Genomic DNA, 16,260 nt, shown 5'->3' on the forward strand with positions numbered 1-16,260 from the left:
TTTTTTTTTCACTGCTCAATACAGCAGTCACGATTTATACGTTGATGTGAAGTGAATAAAATATATATATATATCCACACACTCATGCCTACACACAGACACAAGCGCACACGCCTACATAGACACACACTTGTGATTGCGAGAAACATAATTTGAATTCAAGATCTCAAAACTCGAAAAGATACAAAAATTTCAATAAACTATCAAGTGTTTGAACCGTTTTGTTGAAAAAAATAAGTAAAAAGAAAGTGTTTTAAGCTGATTGGTGTCAGAATGCGTATGTTTATTACAACTTGATTTATCTAATCAGCAGTTGTTTTATTAACTATTTTTTCTCCCGTACTTGATGGTTTGTTCCTTCAGCATACTCAAAGGATAAAAAGCGTCCTCAGATATTAAGTGTAAAAAACTATTCACCCATCTAGAACAAACGGGAAATCCCGCTGCAATATCCCCCATATGAAAAAGAATAAAACAATCGAAAGGATATCGTTTTAAAAAAATGATAAAGGTAAAAACAGTTCTCTGAATAAGCGAAAATCACTCATACCCCCCCCCCCTCCCGATGTAAAATAAACATTCTTCAACTAAAATGTCTAAACACTCTTTAAAAACAAAAAACAACTTTTTGCAATTTGAAATATTTTGCCACATAAACAAAAAATACAATAAATTACATTAACAGTAGCTTTAAAATGTAAACAAATTATCATGCAACTCTATTGTTTATAGCCAAAGTCGCCAAGCCACCACGTTACTGTAATCCAGCCGATCAGTGAGCGAAGCGAACTCTGATCGATTAGCGGTCCGATCTTTTGAACGAAAACTTTTAAAACTTCATATATTGCCTAATTTGTTCTTTCCACCAAAGATAAAGCTCTTCCACTGCACTGATCTTTTGTGTACAGAACTACGCTGTTGTAATTTATATAAAATTTGTTTCGTCTTTAAATTCCATCATCTTTTCCTTCAATAATGTACTGGTTAGTTTGATAATCCTTAAAGTATTCTTGACATAGGTGCCAAAACTCAGATGGATTTGAGCCGAGAAACAAATGTTGCTAGGTATGGTACTTTCTGATCATTTGGTTAGGAAAACCTAAAGCACCGATCCGGTCACATGGTGTAAACACACGTTTTGCGTGAACCTTCCAGTACTTTACTTTAAAGTATATCTCGGGACCTAAAATCGTTGCTTTCAAGAAATGAAGTTTTCACACTCTCTCTCTCTCTACGTTTTGTCTATTCTCAATTGACATATCACAGTAGGAAATTTCATTACAAAAAGCAGAGCTTGCTTTCTTATTGTCCTTTGGCAACAAGTTAAATATTTATTTCAGTTTTCGCTCAACAATAGGTTAAAATAAATATTAATCATTTGGGAGCTATAACCATCCAATATTTAAATTAATTAATTAACAGAAACGTTTCTGATTCGATCCATCGCGCTTCGAAACCATGCTTGCCACAATTTAATTACACACAAAAAATTTGATCAAAATCGGTCCACCCGTTCAAAAGCCTTATTGTGACAAACGTCCGCACAGAAGATTTTTATATATTAAGATAATGATATTTGGATTAATAAACCGTTTAAAAAAGTAAACTGAAATTTATGCACCATTTTCAAAAACAGAGAGTAAACAACTAGCTAAATTTCTTGATTGCAAAAATTTTATTTGACAGAAATGAATTCAAGGTTTTTTTTTCTTTTAGCTTAAAAGTTTTTATACTCAAAAAGCAACGATTAAGACATGTTTTTTCCCCCCATCCCGCGTTTTCTATACAATTTGAAATAAATAGTGCTTGTACCAGTGGTAAAGTAATTTATATACACTAGCTGCATTGCCCGGGTTAGCCCGGTTTACCTTAAAAATAAATATTGTGTCAAATGACGTATATTCAACAATCAGGCTTAAATAAAAGAAAAGAAAAAACATGAAAATTTATCTTTCAAACAATGACGACAGTTATTAAAATACTTTAAAAGAAATTAGAAGGAGAAAGATGGATTTTAAAAGCGTAATCATGGAAACACGAAATAAAATAAGATTAAGAAATTAAATGCGAAATAAGGAAAGAAACAATGGATTCAAAAAGCGTAATCGTGGAAACGCGAAAATAAAATGATTATCAACTTGAATGAAGATGACATTTTTCGAACTTGATTTTAAAACGCTTGTAACTTTTTTCCCTTTGGAGATAGAAGCTTAGTTTTTCGACCATAGGTCGGGATAGATCTTGAGTAAAAGATGTCGCTTTTTCCAATGGTGTCCAAAGGAAAACTGTGGGACAATTCTTCACTTTTTACTGATTGATTTAATGAAGAAAGTAGTGCCTACATTTCAGCTAAGCCTAAAACAGTTCAAGCTAAAAACGTAAATAACCCTCGCCGTAATTAAGTTAGAGCATTGAAACAAATTGCGTAGAAGGTGGAAATTTCTATCCCTTCCAACGATATATAATATTCATATGTGCAAGTAATTTTTTATCCCCATATTCCGGAATTTATGTGAAAATTGGGCCTAAATCGTGAAAGTTTTAAGCAAAATCTGACGAGTAGTTCTCGAGTTTTGCGAGTTTAAACACGCAGACGCTTTTTGGAAACTTCATTTTATACTACGTAGAGATAAACGGCTAGTTCTGTATGTAATGTATGTAAGTATGTCCGGTGTGATCTTCAAAACTGCAAGACCGATTTTAACCATTTTTTCACCATAGATAGCTACATTTTCAGGAAGCAACATAGGCTAGAATTTATTTCTAAGAAACTTAGTTTAAACAGGTTACGATACAAAACAGTAAATTCCATGCAATTTCCCCATTAACTGATTAAATATAAAACCCATTGTTGCAAAAATTCGTTGCCTTACAACAGCAATATTAATAGTTATTATAGTGAAAATTTTGAATCAAGGCTTCTCTGGAGCAAGCATGAAATTTGTTCACTACTAGCCGGGTACCCTGCGCTGACGGGGCATTTAATTCAATAAAAATAGAGATTATTCTTTTTTCTTTTGCAAACTCTACTTTTTGCACTCTACGGGGAACATAGGGTGATTTTTTTTTTTTTTTAAATCTTTATTTTTGTTAAGGAATCAGCGGTTCGGTTAAAATAAATAGAGATGGATTAGAAAATTTTGAGAAAAGTCGTATAAGTAGATAGAAGCCGCCGCAGGCTTCTTTCTTAGCGTAAAAAGGTCAACGGCCCAAAACAGAACTGGAGATAGATATAGAAAGTATTTTATTCATATTCATATTGATAAATATAGATACAGATTGATTAATACCGCAGTCAACTTTATTTAAACATCCGCCAAAGGCGGCAATCGGCGTAAAAAGATGAATGACAAGTAAGCCAAACAGCCGGCGTAGGCGACTGCTTGCATAGAAAGGGTAATTGCGTAAAAGGCGAACCAGTTGGTCGCCGTAGGTGACTACTTTTGTTAATAAAAGTTAAAAAACTAACTTTCAGGCAGAATGTGGATTTCGCTTTAAACTGATGACTTGACTAGAATTATATGCTTGCTTAATTTAAGTCTTGAATTTAATTTGTTAAAATCATCAACAAAATAACATTGTAATTTAAATTATTTTTCATTGTTGTTTCCAACAACTAAAAAACAACTCCGTCTCATAAAACGTTTGTGGATAAAAATTTCAAAGCCCTCGCATAGGATGCTTCTCTTCAAAAAGTGAAGCGGGACATGTGAGATTAATTCAGAAAAAGGAGTTTGAAGTTGTTCAGTCGTTCACAGCGGCTGTTAAGAATGTTCATGATGAACTAAGATACTACATTCGCTTCAACTTGTTTTTGATCTCTCCTGCTTCTAAACTACATTTCAACCGTAAGTAAAATTAACGTGTCTATTTTCATAACAAATATTTATTTTCCTCTTTTCACAAGGCAGGAAGAGAAGCAGAAATCTCTAACGGAAAATAATAACCGATTTTAAGGGATAAATTTTTATTCAAAAACCTTTTTTCAAAATGAAATGTTTCAAAAAATATTGGTAAATGTGATGAAGTATTCTCGTTTAATTTTCAAAAAACAAAAAAAAGACGAAAATTTATTGTTGTCTTCGGCTTAACACAAGACAAGATTTTCTGTTGAAATCAAGCTTCATTGCACGTTTAAACTATTTATTCTAAATGCCGACGTAAAAGCTATAAAATCATTTATACTACGTGAGCCTTGCGTTCACGCTTATTCTAGGTCTCAGTTTATGTCCTCCCTGAGAAAAGGACGTTTATTTCATTCTTTCCGTTTGGCAACTTGCCAGGATTAAAACGCCATCTTACGGATAACGTAATAAGTTTCCGTGCGTAGGGTGTGAGAGAGCAGCGTGTGTTATAAGAAAAAGAAACATTTTTAAGAATGTAAGCTCGCAGCAGGAAGCATAAACGAAACGCGGAATGAACGCAAAACAATATCCGCATTGCAACAGACGTTTTATTCTTATTATTATATAAAACTGTCAAGAAAATACGAGACCAAATTATTTTACATACATTAAATAAAAGCTCAAATACGAAAGAGTGTTTTTTTCTGTTTACAAGTCAATGTTCCGTAACGAGATTTCTTATATTTACTAGCCTGCGTGCCCGGCGTTGCACGGGCTACTTAAAAAATGAAAGAGCTGTTCAATTGATGTTTTTGTATTGTTCTGACATCAGTTTCTAAAGCGCTAAAGAGTAAATAATTACGCGTAATGCAAGGTTTGCAAAACACCAGTAGAGCATATTTTTGGCAAAAACCTCTTTAACGTTAATCATATTTATCAATAATACAAGTTATGAGTAATTTCAGTTAGCACAAAAGATGAAAATATATGCATTCTCAACTATAATATGTGCTCACTTTAAACTGAATTAAATCTGATAGAATATATCTGAAATATTTATGTACAATTACAATCAGCTTTTTACATAAAATGACACACACTTTTTTGTTGATTACGGAAACTAAAGCACCAAGACTTATTAAATACCAATAAGCATTAATTTAATATCAAGCCATCAGATTCCAATTAAGCTTTAGTTAAAATCCTTAAAAACAATCTTTTTTGTTCAACTCTGTTTCACTTAAAGAAATCCAAACAATCTTAATTTAACGTGTTCTTTTAACGATACAAATTGTATTGCAAAAATCGAAACAGGAAGGAAAAAGAGATTTATTACAATTCGAAAACTCACCCATGTGACGGAAAAAAGTTCAACAAAATAAACATAATTAGTCGCACATCCTAAATGTACCCAAATATGAGGCCGGTGAATGATAAACTTACACTTCAATCAGTAAACATTACTAAAGAAACATTTTTCATATGCTGAAAAGAGTTAAGAACGTTGAATGTGAAAAAATAAGAAAGGACAGACGATAAATGTCCGAATAGAGCAACCAATTTTAAACTAATTAAAAATGAAATTCTAGATGGAAACGTTGTTTTAAGATTTGGACAGCAGCCAAAAAAATCTCTTTTGACACAATTATTAGAATTTTATTTGCTCACCCATATGCAAAATGGCAACAGGAAAGAAATAAAAATTCCTGAATAGCGTTATGTTAATTAACGTTTTAATTAATATCTCCGCTAATTAAAGTCGTACAATTATGAGATTGGTCCTATTGTTTTCTTTGGAAAATTTCAAATTGATCGGTATCTCGTTTGACTCCCGATTCGCAGTGGTTCTCGAGAAGATCGATCTTCAGACAGACAGACAGCCAGACAGACGGACGCGAACAGATTTTAATATTATAGTGGATTGAAATTCATGAAAGTTCGAAAAGTTTTCCCAACGCGATCAGCAAATATCGAAAATGAATAAAAATGTAAATAAGTAAAATAAAGTAAAATAAAAATTAAAATAAAATAAAATAAAGTAAGCAAAATAAAATAGAATGAAATTAAAAAAATGAAACAAAATAAATAATTCTCATTTATCATAAAGAGCTACAAATTTTCTTTTCGCTGTAATAGTCTCCAAGTTTTGACATTTGATATGCATTTTGGAAAAAAATCCCTGCACGAAAAGAGTAACAAATTGAAAACTGTAGTCTAAAGTAATTACTAAATGATTATATACTGATAAAATATTTTCTTAGGTCGGAAAAGTAAAAAAAAAATAGTAGTTTGACTTTAACCGTGATATTTTTTACATGAAAATAAAAGCAATGATACTACGACAAAAATGCGTTAATGGTTAAAAGATCGAAAGTAACAAAAAAATGTTAAATTTACACAAATAACGAAGTTAATTTTTGAAAATAAACTGTAAGAAACATAATTAAAAGAGCAAAATATAACAACTACAAGGTTACCTCAAAAAAAAAAAATCTTAAGGTCTATTTTGCTATCTCAGTGCTGTGCTGTCAGAAAATTTATTACAAAAACAAAATCACAAATTTTATGGAGAAACTTCTTCGAGTAATCAAAAATAAATAAATAAATAAAACGATGTTTTGAATGAAAACAAGAACTGTATGGTATGTAATATCGCATACTTTTAGCGTAAAGGAAATTAACGCAAATTAACAAAAGGATTTAATCAAGAAACTCCTATTTAAGTAACAAAAAATGTGTATGGAAAAATACGATGTGTGCAGAAGTCATAAAAATAATAAAAGAACAAATTGTTTTGTTCTAATAAAACTATACTGTATTTTTAACACGAAGCCTTAAAATTTTTTCTCATTCAAAGGCAGCGGCAAATTAGAGGCAAATTTTTTCTAATTCTTTCTCATATAATTTATGCAAATGAAGAATGTTAAACAGAACACGCGACGTGTTCTTTCGTTTCGCAAAACTCTTTCAGCACGCAAGGCCCTGCGGAACAATATTCTACAGATGTTATGTTCTCTTTCAACAAGAAGGCACCTTCTATTTCTTCAGTGATTACTATTTTTTAAACCTGCAGATAAAACAAAAACTGCCATGGATTATCATATCGTATTAGTACGTTTAGGATCCTATTGTAATTGAATAAATGTGTACTATATGTATACATAGATCAGCGTTTCTCAACCTTTTGGACGCGCAGACCGGTAAAAATATATGAAATGTTTCGCGACCGGTATGTAATTTTTATTTATTTTTTTACAAACAAACGAGAGAGGGAGTAAAGAAAAAACTTAACTGTTAGATTTTTAATATGATTTACTTACAATTACATTTAAACACAAATATAAGTAATTATCGTAATAATTACTATAGTTTTCGAAAAAAGTTGCGAAAAATACGTATAAAATAAGCACAAAATTACCATAAAATATGAAAAAACAAATGTCATTAACTTAATTTTTATTTTATTTACTTGCTCATCTTCAATTGAACGAGAATAGTTTAACAAGATCAGGTAAAAATCTCCAAGGACCGGTCACTTTTTTTCCGCGGACCGGCGACGGTCTGCCGGACCACCGGTTGAGAATCACTGATCCAGTTTACTGTATTTTCTTGATATTTAATATCAAATGATTCAACATCATACCGATTTAAATTATTCTGATCCCTGTAGTACAATTAAAAAGAAAATAAGCGAAAAAATACTTTTGTAAGAAATATTTAACGGTAAATAAATTTGAATGTAAGTGGAGCAAATCAAATTTTATCGCCGCACTCGGTATAGATGCCGCACCTCTCGAATATTTTGTAATTATTATTGATAGATAGCAGTCAGGCACTCTGTATAGGTGCAAAATGAGATATATTTAACCGCTATACAGCGTTAACCACAATTAGATGATTGCTTTCATCAGCTGTACAATCCTTACTTTGAGTAAGGTGAGTAATTTCCCTGCAAAAGCTTTTTATCTCCTTATGCTAAAATAGTTTTAGTCTTCAAAACAACGTAACCATGCATGATTTGGAAGTCAAAATTAAATATAATTGCATAATAATCATTAAACAGCACAGCATGATTTACATTATTTTAAGTGCATTATGCGAGTTTTATACAGCTGAAAAAAAAGTGCGGCATAGCTCCCGGATTTTCCCTGCAAAAGTAGTGTAGTACAAAAGCAAAACAAAATTGGAGAAAAGTACAATGGGATCGTTTCCAATATTTTAAAAGTATTTTTTTATGAATGAGCATGATAAAAAACATAGGATTTGGCCATTTTTTAAATAATTTGACAAAGTTTACGATATTTAAAAAATTGTTTTAATCGTTGCGCAGACTCAATTTCATTTTTTACGCTTTTGCGCGTGACATCACAAATGATTACCTGCCATTCACTGGTGTCATTAGCGCTAAGCGTGATATTTAATTCACTTCTTTACTCATGTGTAGTGGCAAAGATATGATTGATAGCAAGCGTAGAGTGCAATATTTAACTCGCTTCTGAACTATCATAATCTGCAAATGCGGTAGACAGTATGCGTAAACATTCAGCGCGCAAGTAAAATAGGTCAAATTACATCATTTGTGACGTCATATAGACCACGCTTTGTTTAAAAAAATCGGACATTTTAGAACATTAATTAAAAATTAAACGTTTTAAAAATAGAGGTATTTTCTGGGTCCATGTTTTTTTTTTTTTTTTTTTTTTGATCATTCTATCAACTTTAGTGACTAAAAGTAGTACTTTTGACTTAATAAAACAACCTCATTATAGTTTATATAGTTTTTACTTTGAAAACGGTTTGAACGAGAAGTAATTGAATAAATTTAGATAAAACGTATAAAGGTTGTCTCTCGTATAACACGGATAATTCGTTCCGTATAGTATCAAAATCGTGTTATACGAAACATTTTTAAAAAATAATATTTTTACTAATTTTTAATACTAATTATGTATGCGCATGAGAAAAATCTGGCTAAGATTTTGTGTAACACGATCTGTATCGTGTTATATCGAAACTGTGTTCCGTGTTATATTGAAACCGTGTTGTACGAGACTTAGAAATAATGTAAATCAAGGGATGTGTACCCTGTTGTATCGATACCAAGTTTCATAAGAACCAAGTAAAAACTTATTAGAGTTAGCAACCATTAACAGAAATTATTAAGCAAAAATGAAATTCCATCTTTTTAAAAGATAACATTCGTGTTATATCAAAACCATGAAGTATTAAATTCAAGTTTCGTACCGTGTAATATCGAAACCGTGTTATAATGTACTAATCACAAATCTGGTACCATGTAATAACGAAACCGTGTTGTACAAGTGTCGTGTTATACGAGGGACGCCTGTATTTGAACTACGGCTGCAAATTATAGATGACTTTTTAGAGCAAAAATACGGTTAAACCTCTTATGTCTATATTTTTAGATATGTAAATGTCTAAAAATGTATCATAAGTTTTCAATGATTTTTTTTTTTTTTTTGGTGTGTGTGTGTGTGTGTGTAAAAATATCAAGAGACTGTTGCCAAAACATTGTGCAGAAAATAACAGTCACCCGATTTGTACGTCATTGTAAATGTTTCTTTATTAGTTTGAAATGAAGCAGTGAACTTAATTTAATAGAAATTTTGTTTCAAGGTACATTTTAAATTGCAAAGTGTCCCACCGATTTAAACATAATATGGAAAATCACTCATTAAGTTTTAACTAGACATTAAACTTTCTTCAGAAAACTAGAGATCGTTATCATGTGATTCATAACAGTTTCATAAGAGTGGGCAAAAACATTTTATTATAGTTCCTCGTTACAGTAAAATGTTTAAGGTAAAATCGACATTTTCGATTAAATATACCATTTTTTTTATGATTCCGTTTTGTAATCTGATTTATTAGCTTTCCAAAACTGTCTTAATTTTTATTCTATGTAAATTACAACTGCAGTTATAGCTGCATTATTACAGAGTCGTACATGAAGCTCCAGACCAGAAGCTGCATTTAAATGCGTTTTCTGAAGAATGATATTTTTGAAGAAAGCTGTCTACTGTAACAATGATATCTCAAAAAGTTATTCCAGAATTGGTGTGAAATTTTCTGAGATAGTTCTCCGTAATATGCTTGATGTTTTCCTCTAAAAGCTAAGCTGAATTTCAGAATTAAGTAATATTTTTATGCAGTTAAGTTTAAACAAAAGCATTTGTTTATAAAAAAAATACCTGTGTAGTAACTTTGCTCAGCTATACTTCAGAACTATTTTGAAAAATAAGAAATCTTTTAGAGAAAAACACACATAAGTGTCATAAAAATGCATTACTACAAGGATCTATGCGTGATTAGAGTCAAATTTTGTCCATTACTGTTAGCGTAAGATACGTTTTTTCGCTATTTTTCTTCAAATTTCTCCAATTTTTTTAAAAAATAATGTTTTGAAAGCTTGTTTTTACATTTTTTCCATAGTTTTGAAACAAAGCTAGTTTTGAAACTAGCTTCAAAACTGTTCATAGTTTTGAAACAAATGTAGTTAAAAAAAATAATATTTTAAAAAATGTCCAAGTTATATTTCAAAAAAATATCTTCGAACGCAGTCGGATACCTTAAAGCGTTTTCTGTATTATTTAAATGCTGAAAATATGTCTACACTGAACTACAACATACAAACAGTAATTTTTAAGCGTCTTCCAAACCAAGCAATAAAATCCGATTTCGTCCAGGAAAAAAAATCAAAGAAGCATTTGGCTACAATTTGTGCTTAACCCGTTGTAGAATTCTATTTCCGACTGCTCCAATCGATTCCGAAGCTAGATAGCAATGGATCTACTACCCCTGTGATCAACCGTTAAACAAATCGCATACAATAGCATTATTTTCTCTTCTGTAACAAAGTTTGTCTTTAAAAAGGAAAAATTGCGTTGACGTTTTAAGAGAGGCTGAATCGGTACACTGGTCCCAATTAGCTTTTTTATTCTGTAACGTTAGGAGATTTTCTACGGTGTTGTTCAAAGTCGAAAGACTTACGCAAAGATAAATTTTCCTCTCTTCTTTCTGTCTTTAGAGTTTTGCGAGATCCTCTTCTTGAAAATAAAGACTAATTGCAGCTAATGAGAAAACTAGTTTCCAAAACTAAACTTTACAAAATTTCCTTACTATTCAGACAATTTTCTAGCAGTTCCAGTACAAAATCAAAGATTTTGTTAATTAATGACTTATTCAGAAAAAACTGATAAAAATAACAATTAAAAGAAAAATTTTACATAACTTTCATTCGTTTGCTTTTTTATTTACTTTAATTGTAGTAATTAGTTTAATCAATTAAAAGAAAGTAATAGAAAAATTAGATATATGTTATCAGGTTTTTCTAATCACGTTTTTCAGCATAAAGTATAAAAGTTCTAATATGTTTAACACACTGAAAATTTATTTTTCGTGCATTGCAATTCGAGAGTTACACTAACAATGGTTTTAACTGTTTGAAATTTCTCTAAAAATCTGATAGAAAACTCTCCAAAGAAAATGAAATTAAATAACTAAATGAAATCAAATACAGCATTGTTTTAGGGTTTACATCAACAGTAGAGATGAAGCTTTGCAAAAAAAATTAACCTCGTTAAAAATTCGTTACTATTAAGAAAGGACGCTTAAAAAAAAAAAAAGTTATCAGAAATTAAGTCAGCATTTATCAATAAAAACAAAGGACGTTGAAAATGCCGAAGCATTTTGAATTATGTAATGATAACTTTAACAATAACAATGGTTAATGGATTTGTGTACTCATATAAACACTCTAGAAATTATACTTAAAAATATATTATGGATTATTCGAATGTATCCCAAGCAAAGGCCAAAGCTTAAAGTTCCGGAAATGAAATAAAAATATGTGCATAGAAACTTCTCATTTGTGTAAACGGATTGAGCATTGTCTGTACGGTCTTGGCGAAAAAACTAATTACAATTAATTCTAGTTGTCTGGTAAATTTAGGTAGAAGTTTGGGAAATTTTCCTGTCCTTCACTGTAAAAAAAATTCTGTACCCTTACTCTACAGTATCGGTGGCAGCTTAGCTGCCTCCTGTAGTAACTTAACTGATATAACTGGTGTAAAGTTACACATCACTTGTGGAAGGTTACACCAAACTATAGAGTAACGTCTCAGTCATTTCTGCGTAAGGTTACACCAGAGCTTTCTGTATGTACCTAAATTAAGCTTTCATTTGACTTTCTTGAACGATTTATCAAGTTCATGCTTTTTAACAACCAATATACTGCAGTTATTTTAGTATACAATATTTATTTATTTTAATGTAAAACAAGACATTTTTCTTTCACTAAGAGAGAAAAAGATCAGTGTGGGGTCCGAACTCATAACGCGAATCTCACAGACTCACAAAGCAAGAGCTTTTACCTTTCGGCTACCAAGGTCGGTTTTCATTTCACTAATAAGAATTTACCTGCTCTGAACCGATTCTGATCTTTACGCATGCGCTTTGAGTTCTACTGAACCATAGTGCAAGGTTCCTCCAACAATTTGAGTTTTTAAAACAATGATGCTACACACTTCCAAATTCGTGTACCGTTACACCCACTATTACTCTCTCTGGAAACCTTACAGATTTTTTTAACAATGTTCGTGTAAGGAAGTTTCGAATGATTGGGAGTTGATCACTTTTCTTTAATCCGTAGACTGCGCCGCCACACAGACACAGGTCTGTCATCCCTTGGCCTGGGACTGGACCCGTACGGCAGGACACCGCCCTCTTTCGGTTATTCGCAGGGGCGGTCCCTCCGGAAGCCCCGTTCCTGGCACCCATCGCCCTACGTGTCCGAAGACGAGGACGAGCGTGAGGAGAAGAAGGCGAAGATTAAGGCCGAGATCGCGCGACGGAGGCAACACATTGAGGAGAACGCACGCCTACACGACGAACTCTACAAGGTGGCAAGACTCAGGGATGCCACAGGTAGAACTCCCTTCCACTTATTGTTATCATTTGGATTGTTTTATTTATTTATTTATTTACTTATTTATTTATTTATTTATTTTTTATTTATTTTTTATTTTTTTTTGTTTAGCCTTTTTTGAGGAAGTCACTTTGAATTTTGACTTTTATTAATCTTGAAAATTCAATCTTTTTAAGCATGACGTAAGTATATACAGATGGGTTAGAACGATAGTGGTACTATATGCCTAATATTCTATCGAAATTAAAACCTGTGCACTTCTGTGTGTGCGTCTGTAACCCTTTCTCCTCCAGACTGTCAGCTTTTACCACGTCAATACTGGTATCGTTGGATACAGGGCATCCAGGGCAAGTCATACCGCCCTGTTTCACCCCTTTAAACCTTAAAGGGCCAGATATCCTGGATGTTCGAGGGACATCCAGGGGTAAAAACATTAAAATTATTAAATGTCGCCCGCCGCAGGCGGTATTGGTCCTCCTCAGTTGGATAGCGGAGGTTGGTTAGCAAAGCGAGCAAAGGGCAGAGTCCCGTAGACTGCATATTAAAAGAATAGGGTTGGGTGTTAATTTGCCCCACGCGTTTTGAGAAAACGATGAGGCCTAAAAAATTGAATTTTGGAATACAAATGTAGTTTTAGCCAACAATGTGCACTTCGAAGCCCGAATTTCGACAAATTAATAAGAAAAAAGTTTTTTAATGTTCCATGATTTTTACCACTTTTTCATCGGACAGCTTCCGAACCAGTTTTGTTATTATGTATTGTTGTAAATAGGTTTAAAGAAAATAAAGCAGACGGTTTTCTTACTGCCGAGGTACAAGTCTCGTGTATGAAATGTCAATAAATACACTTGAGTATGCAGGGTGTCCCAAAACGACCTTATGAACTCTGCACAGCTAGATTCCTCGTTGGGAGTACATAAAAAATGCCGAAAAGAAGGGTTCCTGTACTATCCATACTTTACGAGGAAAATACGAAAAACAAAGTATGAAGTCACTGTCAGTGCAAGGGAAACATCCTTTGTTGTGGACATATCAACAACAGAATTTGCATATCTTTCCAGACAATAATGTTTAAAACATCATTACACGTATTAGTTGTTATACGTAATTAGAAAATCGCCCGCCAAGGTATGGCGGGGAAAATTGCTTCTACATTTGAACGAAGCCATTGCCTGTTTGGTGCTGTTTTCATAGTTGAAATTGTAACCCTATAACTCCAGTAGATTAACCCTAACTCCATTAGGTAGCGTTCATTGTTGAGCATTTTTTCGTTTCTTCTTTCCCTTGAATTGACAGTCTCACCAGTTAAACAGTTAAGCTACCAGATCGAGTTCAGCCTTGTCACAATAAAGCATGTTAAACATTGCCAAAACATATTATCAAATTATCCTGTCGTGGGGCGAGTTTCATTGTTGAAACACACGCGTTACTGGATCATCGGCTATTATATATAACAGGATGTACGTATACTGCTGTTTATATGTTCAATAAAGTGTTTTTTCCTTGCATAAGCAGTGACGTCCTACTTTGGTTTTCGTATTTTTCTCTTAAACTATGGATCTTACAGAAACGCTTCTCTGCACAGTTTTTATGTACCCCCAACGAGGAATCTAGCAGTGAAAAGTTCATGAGGTCGTTTTGGGACACCCTGTATGTTGTGTGTTATGATTTTTTCGTAGTGTGTTCTCCTTCATCGTACCCTGTTTTTCGGCAGGTTATGTGAGCCCCGCATATGGAGAGCGCCTGTACACGAGCCCCATCTCTCTGGAGAGCGGCGGGTCTTCCCAGGAGTCAAGCCGAGACCCCCAGGACTCGTCCGTCCTGCAGGCCATGGATGATCTCATGCGCAGCAGGGACCTCTACCGGAATCACCACCCCTCTTATACCTCCGCCTACGGATCGCCACAGCACACCAGGGCTTCCAGGTAAGGCAAATGCCAATTTCAGTTTACACTTTTTCCAAATGGTTTCAGTATTTTTTCGTCTTGCGAAATCGATAGCGACTACCCTAATGGCAGAGAGACTAAAATGGGACCCTTGTGTGAAAGTTGCGTGACTGTCATATGAGGGTCATCGTTATATGACGATCACAAAACGTAACTGTAAAGTCATGGTTTCATCAGTTTACGAATGTCAAGCGATTTTGTAAGGTGTCGCTGGTCTGACGTCTTCCCCATCAACAATCACCACAGACGAAAGTGTCTCAGAAACATGAGCTTTCGGTGCTTGTTAAATGTTCCTTCAATGTCACAGACATTAAACATTCCGAAAAGTATTGTTCAAGAGATTGTGATGAATTATCTGCAGGTGTGAAGAGTGAAGGTGTTAAGTGTGCGAAACGGGTCACCTGTTTCTTGGTCAACATTCAGAAGCGTCAATTATTCCCGGTTCCCTATGTACCAGTAAGTGGGAAATTTCCTTCTTTGTGGGACAAAGGAATTTTCTTGCTGCGTGATTGGTAGATATAACAGCTCGTGTTCGATTCAATCGAATTCCGTTAGAGTTGAATGAGTCTCTAATACATGTAAGAAATACCAAAAATGTTGGTTCACTTAAAACAGCTTATTTTCGACTAAACTATGCATTAAATCTTAACGCGGAACGTTACCTACAACGAAAGTTTTGCAATGGGTTGTAAAAATTCGCCTAAATGGGCAAGAGTTAATGCATAAAATAAAGTGATGTATTTTTAATACAAACTGTTTTTGGCTTTCTTTTCAGAGAATTTGACAGCTCTCGTTTTGTAGAAGGAAATAATTATGTATATTAAGTTCCTTCTCAAACTTTTAGCATAATTTAAAATGTTCTTCCGACGTGCATGTAGTACAGTGAAAATAGGGGTCGGACTCAAACATTCAAAAAAAGAAAAAAAAAGTTTAAACCAGTTGCAAATTGTTTATTATCCTCCCAATAAGAACAGGTAAAAAGTCCCACCGTATTGTGCGTCGGGTTTCGGAATGGGGGGCATCTAAAAATTGCTAATTTAGGTATTTTTCCGGATTTTTTAGAGTGCATTTCGAGCGGGAGTATTATGTCATACACAATTTAAAAGCATTAAGTTAAAGGTTTTTACTCCCCAAAAGGGATGACACAACTCACCAATGCTTCAGATCCCCCCTCTCGCCATAAAACGAAGCAGTATCCTCGAACCCCCCTCCAAACATTTCAAGTGAAAAAATTATTTCAAGCAAAGTTAAACCTGGAAATCAAGTGTGTCTATTCTCAAAGAGCGATGGCGCACCTCCTCCCAAAGCTAAAGCACCTCCCGCCCCAAATAAAATAGCCTAGTGCCCCCCCCCCTTTCTATTTCAAATAGAAGTATTATTTCAGTCAAATTTAAAATGCATTAAATCAGGTCTCATCTCAAAAGAACAATGGTTCAACTCCCAAAACAAAATAATATACTTAAAGATTCCCCCCCCCTCCCCGTCACTGGTGGCACATTTGATTAAATGGTCAGAAAAATTA

General features: G+C 33.4%; 1 protein-coding gene across 1 annotated transcript in view; it reads left to right on the forward strand.

The window, feature by feature from the left end:
• Window positions 1-16,260, forward strand: part of LOC129226627 (uncharacterized) — a 351,739-nt gene that overhangs the window by 243,292 nt on the left and 92,187 nt on the right. The window contains exons 14-15 of the mRNA XM_054861257.1: window positions 12,517-12,791; window positions 14,507-14,717. Of these exons, the coding sequence (XP_054717232.1) occupies window positions 12,517-12,791; window positions 14,507-14,717 (486 nt within the window). The remainder of the gene's footprint in view (window positions 1-12,516; window positions 12,792-14,506; window positions 14,718-16,260) is intronic.

Source organism: Uloborus diversus, chromosome 7, assembly GCF_026930045.1.
Source record: "Uloborus diversus isolate 005 chromosome 7, Udiv.v.3.1, whole genome shotgun sequence".
NCBI lineage: Eukaryota > Metazoa > Arthropoda > Arachnida > Araneae > Uloboridae > Uloborus > Uloborus diversus.